The sequence below is a fragment of the Echeneis naucrates genome, chromosome 18 (assembly GCF_900963305.1).
Source record: "Echeneis naucrates chromosome 18, fEcheNa1.1, whole genome shotgun sequence".
NCBI classification, from domain to species: Eukaryota; Metazoa; Chordata; class Actinopteri; order Carangiformes; family Echeneidae; genus Echeneis; species Echeneis naucrates.
In genome coordinates, this window is record NC_042528.1 from 12,547,803 (window position 1) to 12,566,516 (window position 18,714).

The following is an 18,714-nucleotide window of genomic DNA, read 5'->3' on the forward strand; positions in this document are numbered from 1 at the left end:
TTGTACACGGCCACAAACATTTTGTTATATGCAAGCATGATGACACAAAAGAATTTTAGATTTTTCATTCCAGAGGACATTCAGAGGCTGAGCAGCAGCATCGGGCTGAATGAAATGAAAGCACTAGTGAACATAGTTGCAGCAACCATTGGTAGCCAGTATAGCTCATTGGGTAGCCGAGTGACGTGCAGACCAGACTGCTTTATTTTGGACCATCTGTGAAGGTTAAAATGGCCACTATTTAGAAGCAGATGTCTGTTCTGGGTGGGCAGAATATGTAGTTTTATTCTTCATGATCAGGGACAGGCTTCTGCTAGACTTAGTGATTTATTTATTTATTTTATTTTATTTATTTATTCTTTTTTTTTGGAGAGAAGCAAACATAGAGGATTTATTTTTCACAGGAAGGAGCAAAAATTTTCATTTAATTTAATTTAATTTCATTTTCATTTAATCTTGATTTACCCACATGATTGAACTTGGCTCACAACACAGCAGTTAACCCAACCAAGAATTCATTCCACCGGGTTGATGGCTGCCTCTACTGAATGTCAAGTTACTGTAAATATCGGTTCCACAAAGTATCAACTACATAGCTGATCCACACTCGATCCTCATGTTAAGGTCAGAGTCAATTAGATGGGAAGTGCAAAGTTGTTGAAGTAGTTTGTATTAGGTTACAAAACAAGGGTGTTTAATGCAACCTTTATTTATTATAAGATGACTTGTTATAAACTCTGTACAGGCTCTGAGAGCAGCTTTCATAAAAGTTACATAACAACTTTGAACAACTGTTATTTTCAGAATATATTCATTGTCAGGTCAGACACAACAGAGCTCATGTTCTAAAAGGTTTTATTGTACACAGTTATTTTAAAGTTTTATTTCACGCAATACTTTTCTAAACCGCTCACCAGTGTTACTTTCAACATGAAAATGTTTTTGTCACTGAGAACTTTATTACTTTATTAAAATAAGCCATGATAACTAAAACAAAATAAAATAAAAATGTCTCTTTTCTTGTCACCTCAAAAATTAGTGAATATCATTTTGAGGTAGTTTGGAGAAGTCAGCAGCTGCTGTAGTACTTTCTGCAGCCATTGGTAACAAAATCTGGTTGTAAGAGAAGAGGAGAAGTCAGATTTTAAGTTTTATTTTTAGTAGTTGATTTTAAGAATTGGCTAAATTAAGGCATTGTCATGTGTCTTATGTCTGGGATCCAATGGGATGCCCTATAAATAGGATAAAACAAGGTCTTCATTGGCACGGCTGGTTTAATTGGAAGGGGAATGGCATACAAGATACATACAAGATATCTATCTATCTATCTATCTATCTATCTATCTATCTATCTATCTATCTATCTATCTATCTATCTGTCTGTCTGTCTGTCTGTCTGTCTGTCTGTCTGTCTGTCTGTCTGTCTCTGTGTTGGTGTTATCCCACCTATGGTTTCCAGACCAATTTCCACACCACTGGTCTTTCTAGGGTTTGGGCAACTGAGACAAATGACCAATGACACTCAATTTATTATGTGTAAATTTCATATGATAATGCTCCACTTTGAATCAGTAACATCTTGCTTTGAGGCAACAACAAATTAAAAAATGTAACAGTGACTTGCTTTTGATTTTATACCCCTTCCTGCTCAGTATCTAAATGCACTGACAAGCAGTGAAGGTAATTTAATGAGCAAAAGCAGCCCTGCATACTTGTTGCCGGCCTGAAAAGACCAAAGCACAGGCAGCACAGCAACAACAGGTAAAAAAGCTACATAGCAGCATACAGAAAGGGGAGAACCACAGACTTTTGAATGAGCACAGACTGAATGCACACAAAGAGGGAGGTCATGACACGCACTTAAAACATGTTAGCATAGACCAAGGAATCAGAGAGTGGGGAGATTCCAACTAAGGCAAAAAAAAAAACAACACAGAGTTCAGGTAGGAAAGCCATTCAGAGGCGGAGCTCCTGACCTCTCCACCCTCAACCCACAGCTTTTCTTTCTCTGCTTTGTCTTTCCTTGCTAAACATTTACTTGAAGATTGTTTCTTTTTAACTGGCCTTGTCTTTGTGATAGGCCTGTCAGTGTTAAATGTCTGTACCTTCTCAAGCTGGACCCATCGCTCTGTGGATTTGAGCGTAACCCTTTATCTTGGAAAGGAGGAAGTCTAGTAAATGGCTTTGATGGTCTTTACTTACTGGACCAACAATAACACAAGAGTTTTTAAGATGGTGGCCTGTGTTGGTTCACACACTTTACTGCACATTGTGGTATCTATTTGGACATGGTGTTGTATGTGAATGTTCATGCTTGGATGTGGATATGTGTGTAAAAGAAATGTTATAGGATCTTACATCTAGAAAGACAGAGTTATTCTCCTGTGATGTTTAACCCTGACTGTAATTCTGGATTAAGCTGTGAGTCTGGTGAACACAGTGTTTGAGTATACACAGTGTTCATGTCATACCCATATCTGCACTTTAAGTTCTGTCTTTATGTCTTCCTGTCTTACTGTAACAAATTATGTGGTTAAGAAAGCTCAAGACATTTTATTCTACAGCATAAAATATGTAATAAAAACCTGTCCACAGCCTCATCCTGTTCACTCTTTGGAGAAAGCGGTAGACCTGTCACCTTTCTGTTCGGTGCTGCGTGTCCTATCAATGCCGGCATGGGTTCTGTCTGGGTACTGTGCCTTTATTCCATAGTCCAAAGACACAAGCTTTAAGTTGGTTGATTGACTCATATCTGCCTGTAGGTATGAGTGTAAGCCTGAATGGGTATCTTTCTCCATATGTTGGCCCTACGATAGATTGGTGAACTGTCCAGAATATTAAGCTGAATATTAAATGTCACTAAGCTTCAGGCCTCCTTCTCGAAAGGTAATGGAAAAGTCAATTTTTTGTGTGTCATCCACTTATAAACCTCGTCCTTTGCCAGAGATGCCAATAAATGTAAAACTTTCCGCCCCCTTTTTTTCTGTTTATATAAGATTCATTGCCCTCATCTAGATAGATCATGGTAGACTGAAGCCACCAAGCAAAGGTGGTGGGGTGAGGGGGGGTCTAAAAACGAAGAAGCCTTGTCTATTTCTAACATCCTGTCCCCACCTCTTAAAAATGGAAAAAGGATCCTTTGCGAGGGTTTGGGAGTGCAGGTTAAGAGAAAACAAGTCCATATAAGGAGGGAAGAAGAAAAGAGCACTGGAATGTTGAAATAAACTCTCCTTCTGGCAACACTGGATAGGTAATAGATCAACACTCCTTTCCTCATGCTGGGAGACACATTTTTGGACAGTATGCAGCGTCTTACCGCTTAACTGGGTTTAGTCATAATGGCCCTAATTGAAGGGAATGAAGAAATTGATATGGCCAAAAAAAACAAAACAAAACAAAAAACACTGTGGACTGCAAAAAAAAAAAAAAAAAAAAACATGGAAGTCCTCTTTTTTTCTGTGATTGAGCTTGACAGAAGCAATACCATTAATGTATTTATGTTCCTAATGGCAATTACTGAGCACATGCAACCCCCCTCCTGTCCTACCGTAAGTCTGTCTTAATATCCCAAACAAATAAACCCCTCTTTATTCTTTTTGCAGAACTCCTTCTCCAGTGTCTTTCACATGGAATACAGGGAGTTGGGTGAAGTCCAAGACACTCCCAAAAGGTAAGGCGTTCACCCTCAGCTGAAACCTGTTATTAAATAAAAAATCCTGCAGATTGAACTTGGGGCGTATTCCAGCTATTTCCACCAGTTATTAGCGCTAATGTTTCATGGCATTTGCAACCAAGTCCTTTCCTCTCCGACCCAGCCCTTTAGATGATGTTGGTGTAATGGGCAGTTACACAAGGATACATTGTCATCACATGCAGGAAGAAACAGAAAAATAGGGCGATATAAAGCAATTGTTGCCATCAATGAAGGCCCTTATTGTGCCTAGTCAGCGACTTTGAACTTAAAGAGAATAGGCAAGGCAAAGTGGCTCAATACACTGCCTGTAAGTCTGCTGAGCTGAAATGCAACCCTCCAGGATCTTTTTGAGGTAATCCACCTCCTCCACACGCCATATTCCCAGATGTCTGATCTTTTTCTCATTAGCTGGTCTCCCTTGGCTTCATACACTGTGATTGGGGTCGATTTGACAGCTTTCAATCACAACCTTTTTATCACGATGAAATGGGCTTTCCTGCATTTTTGAAGCCGATCCGAGACATTTCAATGAAAAGCTAACTATCATTCATGCACAGACAAAGTTTTTTTGAGGAGAACATGCATTCTTAATGCATATGGAAGCTATTTTTCTGATATGGTGGTTTAGTGGAACAGTTGTTTATTTTCCTATTACCTGTGTGTGGGTGTGAGTGGTTTTGCAACTTTATTTTCACTTCTGTTTTGCTTTTGCTTCCCTCTTCCCTAACTGGTTTCTCTTCTTAAATTCATAATTATGCTGTCTGTGAAACGTATTCCCATCTATAGAAGGGTAATAAAACAATTTTTATGAACACTTTATAGTAAGAAAATCTATGCGCTAATGAAAGTCATGACATGTTGAAATCTCATTCTTATGAACAACATGAACAACATTAAACATTTTTCTCACTTCTGGGAAATGACAGAGAATGTCAACCTGCTATAACTTTTTTACTACTTAACTGCAGTTCTTCTATAATTTTATTCAAGAGTTTGAGGAGTTTCATCCTAAAAGCTTGAGGAAAAGAGGGCATGGATGAGGTATTCACAGTGAGTTTCCACAACTACTTGTAAAAGAATCTGGTAGCACCAACATGACTGGGCAAAGCGCTGTACTGTTTCCTTTGGCTTTATTTGAATATTTGTGTTGAACAGTTAAAATGTAAACCCACCGTAAAGTCACCCACAAGTTTGTGAGAGCCTCCAGTTTGTTTTTTTCCATAACCATCTTGTTTTTTTGCAACCATATTTGGAGCAGAAGGTGAACTGATTTATTTGTGGAGACCAACCACTGCATGAACATTGACCATCTTTCATTGGCTCATTGTAATCAACCTTTACTGACCATTCTTTTTTGCTTCAAGAAATGGTCCCATGTTTATTGCTCAGTAAAACAAGTTCTTGGCAATCGTAATATTTACACTGAACCATTCTAAAGGCAGCACACTGGTGTAAAGGTGGGTAGCAGTGTGATGAACTGTATTTGAACCCCTTTCTGTGTAGAGTCCTGTGCCTGTGTGGGCTCCCTCTTGATCCCCCAGTCCAAATACATGCATGTTAGGTTAAGTGGTGACCCCAAAGTGCCCGTATGTGGACCTCATCCTCACCCTACACCAGCTGGAATTGGCTCCAGTAACACTGCAGAGTTCGACATGCATTGTATTTGTGTTTTTGTCAACTTCATCAACAAAATGTAAAACACAAAAAAGTACCTGAACGACAAATTTACAACTTCTCCAACCAATGCACAGTTTCCAATGTGTGCTCCTTTTGGGGGAACTTTGTGGTCAAAGGAGGGCTGTCTGTCACTTTGAGCTTCGTCTTTCTTTTAAACAGTTTTTCCTCCCTGGAAAACTAGTGACTACGATATTCCAACTGTCCAGTTCAATCAAAGGTGTTCTTGGGAATCGGTGAAATAAATTTTGACACAAATATACTGCATTATACAAATAGAGGAGTATAAAAATCTGTCTCAGGGTGCAGGGGTGGAGTCTCAAAGGGGTAAACAAACCATGAAGTGTATTAAAGGGTATAACGTGCAAAATAGAATATACTGTACAATGGCAGCATGAGGGTCATGGTGTCAGAAGGTGTCAAAGGAGTGGAGGAGACAACAGCTGCAGAGTTCCCTGGCATAAACCCCAGCCTGGAAGAGTGAAGATGTGAATAGTAATCAGATTTAAGATGCAATGAGATAGAAACACCCCTGTTTTCTGTGGTGGCCTGGCCTTCACTGTACACAGCATCTAAAATTCAATCCAAATCTCAGCCGGCGAAACTCTGTGTATGTGTCAGTACTTGTAAAGGCTAAAATATTTTCACCTTTTTCAACTACTTGAGTGATGGTCACTGTGTATAGTCAGCATACACTTAGAATTGCATCCGCGCATCTAGAAGAACTGAATGAACTGAATGAATCATGAATACACCACATATGTATAAATCCACAGATGAAAGTAACGCCATCTACATCTATCTGAGAGCCACCAGCATCAGTGGAAATTAAAAAAAAAAAAAAAGTGCTGACACACTAGCTGTCCTTTTTGTTGACAGTAATGAAGTATGAACTGCATTATCCTTCAGCTCAAAAGCTAAGAAAGCTTAAAGCATGCAGCTAATGCTGATATCTATATAGTATAGTATTTGGACTATTGCTTTGTCTGTAAGCTTTTATCGGCTCTGCTTTTGCACTTTACCCTGGCAGAAAAAGTCACTGAAACCTGATACCTGATAGAGAACACAGATTGTGACCCTCCTTTTATTAGTGAAGCAGATGTAGCTGTCTGACATTTGAGGTTCCTGTTTTCAAAAGGAGATGTTAAACAATTTTCCAAAGTCTAAACAGTTTGTCCCCATTCAAAACACATCAATTGGACACAACCGCATCAAATTCAGATGTAGATTTTCATAGATAAAGAGAAGAAAACCTTTGGTGCCCATGGAATTCTGAGCAGTTACTGTTCAGCTTCAAAGTTTTTGCAGTCAATAAATCCAAACAGATTAAAAAAAATACATTCTAGATGAGTGGGCCAAAAATGTATACAGCTAAAACAAAACACTTCACATGAAGTTAATAAATTATCACAGAATCGAAATATATGAATACTTACAATGGAAAGTCTTTTCAAAACTTGCTCTATTTTCAAAGCAAATCAAATCAAATCAGATTTATTGGTATAGCGCCAAATCATAACAAAGTTACATCAAGGCACTTTACATATAGAGCAGGTCTAGACCAAACTCTTTATAAATTTATTTAAAGAGACACAACAGATCCCCCGATGAGCAAACACTTGCCAACAGTGGCAAGGAAAAACTTCCTTTAAGAGGCAGAAACCTCGAGCAGAACCAGGCTCAGGGGGGGCGGCCATCTGCCTCGACCGGTTGGGTTGAGAGTGGGAGAGAGAGAGAGGAGAGAGAGAGAGAGAGAGAGACATTGGAGGGGGGGGGGGGGGAGGCAGGAACATGTTGCTGCATGGAGTTCATGGAGTTGAGCTGTAGTGCAGAATTCATGAAATATGGGACCAGCAGGTTTTGCAGGAACATGGGATGGCGATGAGTCACCACCTGCAGGATGAGGAGGAGAGAGAGGAGAGGAACTGGGAGAGACAGAGACTTTGGCAAAGCATGGTTAGTAAATGCAGTATAATTGCTTAGAACTGGGTGTTTTTTAAGAAGGATGGTTCTTATCAGCGCATGCAAGGAGGGAGGGAGAGAGAAAGAGGGAGAGGGGGAGAGAGAGAGAGAAGCTCAGTCCTTCCCCCAGCAGCCTAGGCCTATAGCAGCATAGCTAAAGAGTAGAGGACTTTAACTTTTTAACTATAAGCTCTGTCATACAGGAACGTTTTAAGCCTGGTCTTGAAAATTACTAAAGAGTCTGCCCCCCGGAGCGATACTGGAAGTTGGTTCCATTAAAGAGGAGCCTGATAACTGAACGATCTGCCTCCAGATTTACTCTTGGAGACTCTAGGAACCACAAGTAAACCTCCATCTAGAGAGCGGAGTGGCCTGCTAGGACAGTAAGGAACTATGAGCTCTCTGAGATATGATGGAGCTTGGCCATTAAGAGCTTTATACATTAAAAGAAGGATTTTGAATTCTATTCTATATTTTACTGGCAGCCAATGAAGAGCAGCTAACACGGGAGAGATATGATCTCTTCCTGTTCCTGTTAATATTCGTGCAGCAGCGTTCTGAATTAATTGAAGGCCTTTTAGAGATTTGTTTGGACATCCAGATAGTAATGAGTTACAGTAGTCCAGCCTAGTTTTTCTGCATCTAGGACTAGTTTTTCTGCATCATCCTGAGAAAGGATGTTTCTGATTTTCCTAATGTTTCTCAGGTGGAACAAAGCTGCCCGACTAACTTGTTTTATGTGAGGGACAAAGGACATGTCCTGGTCAAAAATTACTCCAAGGTTTCTTACAGTAGTATTTTGTGTTTTGTTTTGTTTTTTTGTGTGGAAGTGATTAATGGTTCTGTTCTGAATGCTTTTTGTTCTAGCTAAGGCCTGTGTCTCAAACAAGGAAGCTGTCAGCATGGCAGCCAGATATCTACAGCTAATGGATATGTAGTCATTAACAGCTAATCACCAGCTATGATGTGTAAATCTCTGCAAACATAACAACACACAACTGAGACCTTTTTTTTTTTCAATTTCTTATATCTGTGTGTGCAATTATAGCTTGTGCAAAGAAGAGGAAAGCGAACAGTTGTGAAGATCACAACTGTCAAGGAAGACACAGACCAGATGTCTTATCTTGTCTCATTTTCTGCTGCGTCTCATTTTTTACAGCCTTCTCTCATGGCTTTCTTCCCTATTTAGACCTAATAATTCACTTTAAATAAAACTGTGTGTATGTGCTGGATTTCCTCCGGTGTGGTTGCGATGCAGGAAAACTGGGCAGCTCCAACTGGGCAAGAGGCGAAGAGCCCCAGCAGGATGTTAGCTTTGACCAGCTGGAACCACAGGAAGCTTTTTATAGCGACATTATCGCCAGGCTGTGGCTTCGCAATGACAAAGGTTCTATTCTACTAAAGCAGGACATTCAGTTGAGCTGAGCAACTGCTGAACCACAGACAGAGCATTTTGGGGAGTTAACATAGTGCTATAAGTAATCCAGATTTAGAGATTCATTGTGATCCTGAATTGAAAGCCAGTGATGCGCTGTCATGGTTCTTTATTGATGCTGTTTCTTCTTTGTGGCCACATTTCAGTCAATCATAGAGAGAGGCATAGGAATTGTGGGTTTGGTTGATTAAACTTGAGGTAATGTAAGTACCACATAGCATTGCCTTGAATGTGTGTGTGTGTAAATTGAGGCCAGACTAGAAAGAACACATTGTTATAATTGGATAGACTGAAACCTCCAAGCATGCACACACACACACTTAGATCCACACCAGAAAAGTAGATGTAAAACAGTCAAAATTCATTATAAAGAAACACTTTTTATACTGTATGTACAATACTGTATGTACTGTACTATCAAGTGTGAGGATGTGACTTTGGAAAGGATAAAAGTCCCATAGGTCTAGGCAAATCAGTCAGAACATCTCCCACATCTGCATTTCTGGAAGATGTTTCTAGGGGTCAGGACTTACCAAAAGTGGGAAACCTTGGTCCTAGTGTCCCCACCTTGAAATGTCTAGTGGAGTCCAATTCTCCATGTGTTTTGTTTTACTTATTGCCACAACCTCCACGCCAATAGCGCTAAGCAGTAAAGCACCTGATAGGTAATGATAGAGCTGCAGTCTGGCAGTTAGAGTCCACCTTGCAGTCTAAGGTCTAAAAGCTGAGGCCATCGCTCACATCTGTCAGTACTTAATAACCCTGTTTGTTTTCTTTACTCCAACCAAAGTCAGCTGTAATAGTGCATGATGAATGAGGCAAAATGATATATAAACATAATTTGAGGTTAAGACAAAAATTACTTTGGCTGGGGTGGGATGGTTTGTATATGTGTGCGAGAAAGAGCAGAGACTGTCATATTTTCCACTTCTATACCAATTAGCCATAACATTATGAGCACCAACCCATTTGTATCAGCCTTTAGCCAACAAAACAGCCTTTACCAATCGAGTCCTGGACTCCTCTGGACCTCTGAAGGTAAACTGTGCTGTCTGGACTGACTTTACCAGCTGGTCCTTTAAGTCCTGGAAATTGTGAGGTGGCCTCCATGGTGGGACTTGTTGATCCAGCTCATGCAACAGATGCTGGATTGGTATGACATCAGGGGAATTTGGATCCAGTCAACTTGAACTGCTTGTTGTTCCTCAAACCTCCTGAACTGTTTTTGCAGTGTGATAGGGAACATTATCCTGCTGAAAGAGGCCACTGACATTAGCAAATACTGTAACCATGAAGGGCTGGACTTTGTCTGAACCAGGTTTAGGCTGATAATGCATGTCAAAGCAACATCGAGATTGATGGCAGGGCCGAGGGTCTCCCAGCAGTTTTCCTTCCTTGGACCACTTTTGGCATGTCTGTCCACTGCAGACCGGGAAAATCACCTTGGCCTTATTGTCTTTTACCTGTGTCTCTTTAGTTACTAAATGCTATGCAACAACCAGGCTGGTCCACCAGGAATTTTCCTGTCTCTTAATTTGTCACTTCTTGCCCAACACATTAAAAAAAGTCGAAGTAATTGATCCAGATCTGCCCTAAAATTTAACAGGCTCTTCCCCCAAGCCATGACCAGTGCCTCTACAAAAATTAGCGCAGATCACTTCCACACTTTTTGCATAATTGTACAAAACAGACCTTGGTGAAGAATTAGCTACCAATAAAATAAAATCCAATTCAACTGTCAAGTCTTTTGGGGAGAAGTCTTATATCAAGTGTGAGTCCCTATGTCTGAATGAAAAACTTACTCAATCTCTTCAAACTGTTGTTTCATCGCATTGAAATGTTAAAAAGGCAAATCATCACTCGTTCTGCAGGGTTTTAAGGGTTGATCAGGGCAATGTTCGGAGTCATTCTGCACAGTTAGGTTGAGAATTTCTGTTTTTTGTGTCTCCTCAGGTGTTCAGGGTCTCCTCATGATGTCACTCAGATTAACTACATGTATGCTCAGTATGTTAAAAACACCATGCAGCCTCTCAACATTGCAGACGTTACCAAGGACCAACACTTCCCTTGGATAGTCAGTACTCTTCTGTTTCTCCTTTTCCCAACTCAGGTTTATTTGTTATTTTCCATCAGTAACTGCTTAGCATTCACTTACCACTCATTTGTTGTTTCACAGAGTGAAAACCCAGATCATGTCAGCAACCAGATAAAGAGTTTGCTCTGCACTCCCATCAGAAATGGCAAAAAGGACAAAGTCATAGGTAGGATATCTCTCTCTCACTCTCTTTTGAAGAGTTTTATATAACCTCTTTCATCCCTCCATGATCGTCTAAACATCTGTTGTTCAAAAGCAAAAACCCAGCATGGGTTGTCAAGATAAACAGTGCAATGTCTCTTATGTGCCATAGCTGTAAACATCCCAGCAGTGGACTGTCTGTGTTGTATATTATTTCGCTTCTTCTCCTCAAGCTCCTCAATGTTTTTGAAGGAGATTCATGAGGTTTAAGGAATTGTGTGATATTACTTGATTTCCATCAGCACTGTACAAGTCTTTTTACTGACTTTTGACAGTACAGATTTGTACAGCTAAAGTACTACATAGCCCAATATTTATATAACGTGAATTCTAGCATGGATTCTGTGGCACCCGTGAAAAGGGGACCATGATTGGCTTGGCAACGTGTGTTTTCTGTGTCCATGTAGGGGTTTGTCAGTTGGTGAACAAGATTGATGAAGAGTCAGGCAGCGTCAAGGCATTCAATAGGAATGATGAGCAGTTCCTGGAGGCGTTTGCCATCTTCTGTGGTCTCGGAATCCAAAATACACAGATGTACGAAACTGTGGAGAGAGCCATGGCAAAGCAGGAGGTAACTCTGGAGGTATGCTAACACACACACATACACACTTTGGAAAAAGGGTGTTTTACCTTGTGCTTTCAGGTCAGTCTGTGGTAATAAACACTGTTGAGTTCACTTCAAAGCAAGGTCAAACTGCCCTGTGCTAGCTTTGATAATTGCAGGCTTAAACTAGCAAAAGTTATGAAATCAGCCTTAACCAAAATGTTAAAATTCTGGGTAATAATATTTTTGAAGAATGATGGAAGATAAGGACGCCACATTTATTTACAATGCTAATATTATACTTTGCTATATGTACAATGCAACATTTGTTTAACTATTGATAACATTAGCATTCACAGCTGTTTACTTACCAGTTTAAAACAAATGTGTTTTACATCAATCAATCCAAGAGCTTGTTCCAGGAACAATAAGTACATTTTCCATTTAGACAATATGTGTGCTGGGTGGAAAAATGTATAACTGCATTGCTGAAACTCACATCTTTGCCCCAAGGGTAAAATTAAGTCTTCAACTTCATAAATGTAATAATGAAAGAATTAATTTTTATAGTCTATGTTTTAAAATTTTTAAATTTTAAATAAAAGTCTCTTTAGATTCTGTATATTAAAACCCCAAACTGAGAGGTCTGAAAGCCTTGTATTTGTTAGCTGTTAACTGCATCCAAATGGTATCTTGGTTGGGAATATTTGTTTTCTCCTTGAAATGTCAAGCATGTAGTTGCATGCAGTCAGACTTCATGCACTTCCTTCAACAATAACACACGTTTCCTGCCTGTGTTTGGTAGATGATATCATTCATTTGATAATTTCTACCTAAACACACATATGTCTCCTCAGAACTAGTTGAAGGTTTCTGTAAATTACCACAATAACCATCATTATCACCATCTCATCGAAACAAATGGTCAACCAAACTTCCAGCCTCATTTGGACTCCAGTTGGCCATCAGGTCTAAAGGGACTTACCAGAGGCGATTCTGGAACTGTGTGTTCACAGTTCAGCAGTTCGTACTACCAACAAGGCTTCTACACTGAAGCTGCACTGATTGCCCTCCATAAAAAAATTTCTTTGGATTAGAGCATCTTCCAAATGAAAAGATTTTAATTAATATAATGGAATCTATACCCGACAGAATTTATAGTGATAATTAATAAAACGCTATATTCGGGTCAATAGTTAAGTATATAAAATTAGGTAAAATATATAATATGGGTGAACCAGATTTTATCCTGGCACTTGACTTGGTTTCAGGGATAATGTTGCATTGTTTTTCACATTAATGTCAGAGTGAAGTGTGGGATTAAGTGTTTAAATGTGGTTGTTGAGTTTCGTGGGAGAGTGTGTGGTATAGAGAATTGCAATGTGTGTGAGAGCATCTCTGATAATGTTGTTTGTGGGTGTGCGAGTGACAATCAAGCAAGGCAGGCGGACTTTTCAAGCTGCTTCTTGATACTTTCGACAGCACAAATTCATTATAAGTGAGCCCACACACACTCAATCTTTTTTAATGTCCTCTATTTTGTGGCATGGGTTTAATCCTGACACACAAACCGGCACACTGTGATTTGTCCATGCAGAAGCTGTCAGCATGAGGTTGTCAGAGGTGATTCCTCCTTTCAGCTACAACTGACACCAACCTCACCCAGCAAAAGCAGGTTCTCCTCTAATTGGTCAGAGCCTGGCACCATGGTGACACAGTGGTTAGAGCAAGAAGTTTGTGGATTCCATTCCCAGCTCTGGGGTTTTTCTTTGTGGAGTTTGTATGTTCTCCCTGTGCTTGCATGGGTTTCCTCCAGGTACTCCAGTTTCCTCCCAGTGTCCAGATGTTGCATGTTTAGGTTGATTGGTGATTTTAATTTGTCCATAGTTCTGAGTGTGAGTGTAAGTGGTTGTTCGTCTCTGTCCATTTCTGTGTGTCGGCCCAGTGATGGACTGGTGACCTTTCCAGGGTGTACCCTGCCCTCATCCTGCGTGAGCTGGGTTTGGCTCCAGCATCCCCCATGACCTGGAAATGAATAAGCAGTAGAAGATGAATGAATGAATGGACGAATGAAAATGATCCTACACAGTACAGAGCAGGACTGATGAGCAGGTTGAAACGTTTCTGAAAAGGAAAAGTTTACACCATGCTAGAATGTTTAGAAACAGACTGTAAAAAGCTTTTCTTCAGTTCTTAACTATGCTGTCATCACTCCTCCACAGTAAAGTGGTAGAGGGCCACTATCCTTGGAAAATACAGTTTTTGCTCAAATGATGCTGTCACCTGTCACTAGACATCAAAAAATCAAAAAAGTAGTTCTGAAGAAACTGGGACAAGATTTGCTTTTTAGACTGAAGTTGGGAAACAGAATCTCTGAGTCTTTGATCATAAAACAGTGAAGTTAGACCCTGAAGTGCAGGGAGTACTTAGCAAATTTATGCATAACTCTTTCTGACACAGCATTAGTAGGAGGGCGCGATAGTGAGGAAAAGTTGTAGCCATATACCATTATTTTCTCTGCATTAGAAAATATGCAGTGCAAATTTTAGGACCTGTAGTCCTTAACTAGAGTAAATGGTCCATTTCATACATTCACTATCTTGTGTATTTTCTAAATATAATCAGTTTCATAGCATTAATAATGTAATTTGTCACTTTGATCTTTGTCATTTGTTTGATTGATCAAAGACTACTTTGTTTGATCAATTAAACGTTACTTCACACATTCCCCTGACCTCAGTTTCATTGTACTTCAATTTAGGCCCCCATTTAACCGAAAAAAAAAAAAAAAAAAAACCTGATATGGCCCACGGGCTTTCTATCATCTCATCTGCTGGTGTGTGTTCCAGGTCCTGTCATATCATGCTTCCGCTGCAGAAGAAGAATCCCGGGAACTCCAGGTAACCGTGGTAAATTCCTTTTTTTTTTTTCATTCAACAATACACAAATGCACATTAATGTCCAACAACACATTAATTATATAATATGCACAACATCCAATGGTACAAAGGTACAAACACAAACAGCCAGATGTACTTGAAGGTCAGAGGAAGCAGAGTGCCATGCAACACAACACCACTCAGCCAAATCAGCAAGTGCCAATATTGCAATTCTAGATGTTTCCTCAGAATGCCTCCACATTCATGCACACAATTTCAGTGCGTCAGCACTTATTATACTGAATTAACATAACCACCTTCAACACTAGACTTGGATTCACATAGGGCATCCATATTTACAGAATTTAAAGCCCTAACCCTTATTTGTCTCTGAATGTCAACCCTGTGAACCCCAACTTCACCCGTTATCAGCTGGGATTGGCTAACAGTGTCTATTTGATATTGTCTACATGAAACCTTAACTAAAGGTTAAATGGCATGGATGAATTGATGAATGATATATTGAGAAACTGTGTGCAATACTTCAGAAAAAAATATTAAACAGCAAAACAGAAGACATTTCAGAAAGCAAAAATTTTAGACAGCGTGTGAAGAAAACAAATTTAAAAAAAAAATTGAAGTTTCAGAAAATATTGTTCCTGATGCAAAGTAGACATAGAGGCCTGGGTGTATTTTGGTGTTGATTTTTGTATACCTGTATAAAATATGGTCACAATGTATTCTTCCTGCTATCTGAGTAAGCGTTTACATAACAGTGTTATATCACAGTGAAGTAATCAGTTTTGGTTTAAAGTGTTGTCACTTCATTCACTGCATATTTAGTATATGTATTTGCGAATTAAAACAGAAAAAGTTAAACCTCGAGTGTTTGTGCCGGGTCTACAGAAGCATATTGCTGCCATGCCATCTTTATTTATTTATTTTTTTTTACTGTTCTCATCTAGATAAAATCTGCTTCAGGATCACTTCCCTCTCTCAGGTCATTAGTCATTGTCCAAACCATAACAATAATCACAAATAAAATGAAATACATTTATCTTATTAATTTATATAAATTAATTCAAAAGCACTTTTTTCCTCCAAGAGCAAGCACTTTGCAACAGTGGCAAGGAAAAACTTCCTCTAAGAGGCAGACATTTCGGGCAGAACCGGGCTCGGGGAGGGCAGCCATCTGCCTTGACTGGTTGGGCTGAGAGAGACAGACAGTGAGAGAGAAATAGGAAATGCAAGCATAACATACAGATGTAAATAATGACCGAAGCCTGGTAAAACTAAATCCACACTTATAAATGTTAGCAGTAGGGGAAATTGGGTATTTAGTAGAAGAAGTGACAATAGGAAATGATAAGTAGTGTGTAATGATAACTATTGCAACAGCAGGCATTGAGCAGGACCCTGAAGCAGTGGCACTGGCGAGGAGGAAAAGAACTGGCTGTCAGCAACTGGCACTTTTATTCTCTGGCGCACCGGGCCCAGGTGCCCCTGATCAAGTTTATTACATCAGCTGATTACCTTGAGAAAAAACAAACAATTACGTCACCAAAGAGGAAAACCCATAATAAAATAGGCAGGGCCGTCACACTCTACCAATCATAAATGAACCTACATCCAGAGAGTAAAGTGACTTCCTGGGACAGTAAGGAACTATGAGCACTCTGAGATATGATGGAGCTTGACCATTAAGAGCTTTGTATGTTAGGAGAAGGGTTTTATATTTTATTCAGAATTTTACTGGGAGAAAAGAAGGCTTTTCAGAGATTTGTTGGGACATCCTGATGAGTAATGAGTTGCCGTAGTCTAGTCTAGACAAATACATGGACTAGTTTTTCTGCATCTTTTTGAGATGGGATGTTTCTGATCTTAGGTGAAAGAAGGCTGTTCTAGAGACTTGTTTTATATGAGGGACACTGGAAATGCCCTGATCAAAAATGATTTCAAGATTACTAAAAGTGAAGCTGGAGGCCAAACTAATGCCAAATAATAATCAAATAATACTTCTCTGTAAGTTGCTTAGGGCCAAGTACAATTACTTCAGTTTTGTCTGAGTTCAGTAAAGTAAAAAGTTGCAGATCATCCAGGTCTTTATGTTTTTAAGACATGCCTAAAGTCTGATTAGCTGATTAGTTTAATTTGGCTACATAAACAGATATAGCTTCTGAGCTGCATGCCAGTGAAAATTGATACTGTGCTTCTGAATAATATTGCCCAAATGAAGCATATCTTCAGCCTCATAGCATGATTGCCCAAGTCATAGTTTAAGGTATTTGCAATAGAAGAAAAAAAAAAAATTTCAGCAAATACACAAGAAATTCATTATAGTATGGTATATTTTACCAGCTGCGAGAACAGTGTGAAAAAAAAGAAAAAAACACAACAATGATTGTATAACAGATTAAAGTGATTTAGGTAAATCTTGCAGGGAATGTGCCATGACTGGGACATTGCTTTTTACCCAGAAATTCAGTCACTTACATACATTCAGCACAGAGCGCAATCAATCTGGCCCAACAATATTATCTCAAAACCAATATTATCAAACAAAATGCTGTGTAGTTCACAGTGACAAGTTTACCTGACTGCTGAGACAGATGAAAACTGAGAAACAATTTGTTAGAATTTTTTTTTGCAGGTACAACCTAAATAATAAAATAAAACCTCCAAGGCTTATGCCTCCCTTACATTTAATCAATGCAATATCACATACCTAAATGAAATCAGTGTTTAACTAACCAGTATAACCAAAGTCCCAGTGAGATGCTGTGTGACTCAAACTGTCTATTCATGAAGGAGGTGCTTATAGTACTCGTGAGCCACTTTTTAGTACCTGCAACTCATTGAATTTCTTGTTGGTAATCAGTAATTGGGGAGGAAAGAGTTGAGAGGATCTACTTCGCTGTGATATTTGTAAAAAAAGGCCATAATAATCTTCATTCATTTACTCATCTCCTGCCACTCCTGCCAGCTTTAGGGTGCTGGAGCCAATCCCAGCTTAAACTGAGTGAGGGTGGGGTACACCCTGGACAGCTAGCCAGTCCATTGCAAGGACAACATACAGAGACAAACAACCACTCCCACTCACACTCAGACCTACAGACGATTTAGAATCACCAGTTAACTCAAACATGCATGTCTTTGGACTGTGGGAGGAAACCGGAATACCAAGAGGAAATCCACAGAGGCACTGATCATCCACTACCACCATGTTGCCCCCCATAATAATATACTATAATATAATAATATCACATATTTCAGCAAACCACAAAGCATTTTATTTGTCACATTTTAGAACAAAACTGATTTAATTATATACAATTGAGGTATGTCACATGAGTTATTAAGTCAGAAAAAGTGAAACATTTGTATCTTTACTATGTGATTACCAGCAATTACTCCTACTAAATAAAGTGGATGTTATTCTTTAACATTCATGTGTTACTGAGTCTGCGACCTCTCTTTATATTTGTTGGTTTTGTGTGTCCTGAAGATAGCCACAGTTCCATCAGCCCAGTCGCTGCATCTCTTGGACTTCAGCTTCAGTGACTTTGACTTGTCAGACACCCAAACCACATTGGCTACCATCCGCATGTTTGTAGACCTCAACCTGGTCCAGAACTTCCAGATGAAGCACACGGTAGGAGCAGACCTTTCTCAGGTTCATCTGACCATCCAACACATTGGCCCACAGTGTGATTTTGTGACAAACCCTGGGCAGACGCCACTAACTCTTAAGATAACAGACGAGACCTTATTTTTGGTAAAAATCTGTTTTTTGTAGTCCTTTCCTAGCACCCTTATTTGCCAATCTTCTCTGAATACTGACTGTAATAACTTTTGTAAATATGTCCTGGACAATGTGGCGAAGTTCAGTCCACTCACAAGCGGTTCCTCTAATCCATCAGAATTGGACTCCTTTTGTTTTCTATCCTCAAGCCCACGTTTTAACTTCATCATCTCTCTCACTTTCCCTTTTATCAGAACACATCCAACATTACTCGACCCAGCATTGTTATGCAATTAAAGTGTGATTCTGTACAAGGAATACAAGGTTTTCCAGCAGATTTTTTTCCAAAGCATCACAGCGTATCCACCGACTTGTTGTCTTCTATGATGCATCCTAGTCCCATGTCTTCTCACAGAAGCAGCAATAGCTTTTTTAGCAGTTTGAGTTACGAGATCTTTTCTGTTGGATCAGATATGAACCAGTCTTTA

The 18,714-nt window shown here is 39.5% G+C and overlaps 1 protein-coding gene across 7 annotated transcripts in view; it reads left to right on the top strand.

The window, feature by feature from the left end:
- Positions 1 to 18,714, top strand: part of pde5ab (phosphodiesterase 5A, cGMP-specific, b) — a 75,861-nt gene that overhangs the window by 44,028 nt on the left and 13,119 nt on the right. For 6 of the 7 annotated variants that reach the window (XM_029526139.1, XM_029526136.1, XM_029526137.1 and 3 more), the window contains 6 exons: positions 3,603 to 3,670; positions 10,719 to 10,839; positions 10,942 to 11,026; positions 11,469 to 11,644; positions 14,455 to 14,514; positions 17,990 to 18,136. In XM_029526139.1, coding sequence (XP_029381999.1) covers positions 3,603 to 3,670; positions 10,719 to 10,839; positions 10,942 to 11,026; positions 11,469 to 11,644; positions 14,455 to 14,514; positions 17,990 to 18,136 — 657 coding nt within the window. The remainder of the gene's footprint in view (positions 1 to 3,602; positions 3,671 to 10,718; positions 10,840 to 10,941; positions 11,027 to 11,468; positions 11,645 to 14,454; positions 14,515 to 17,989; positions 18,137 to 18,714) is intronic. The other variant, XM_029526138.1, reaches the window with a different exon arrangement.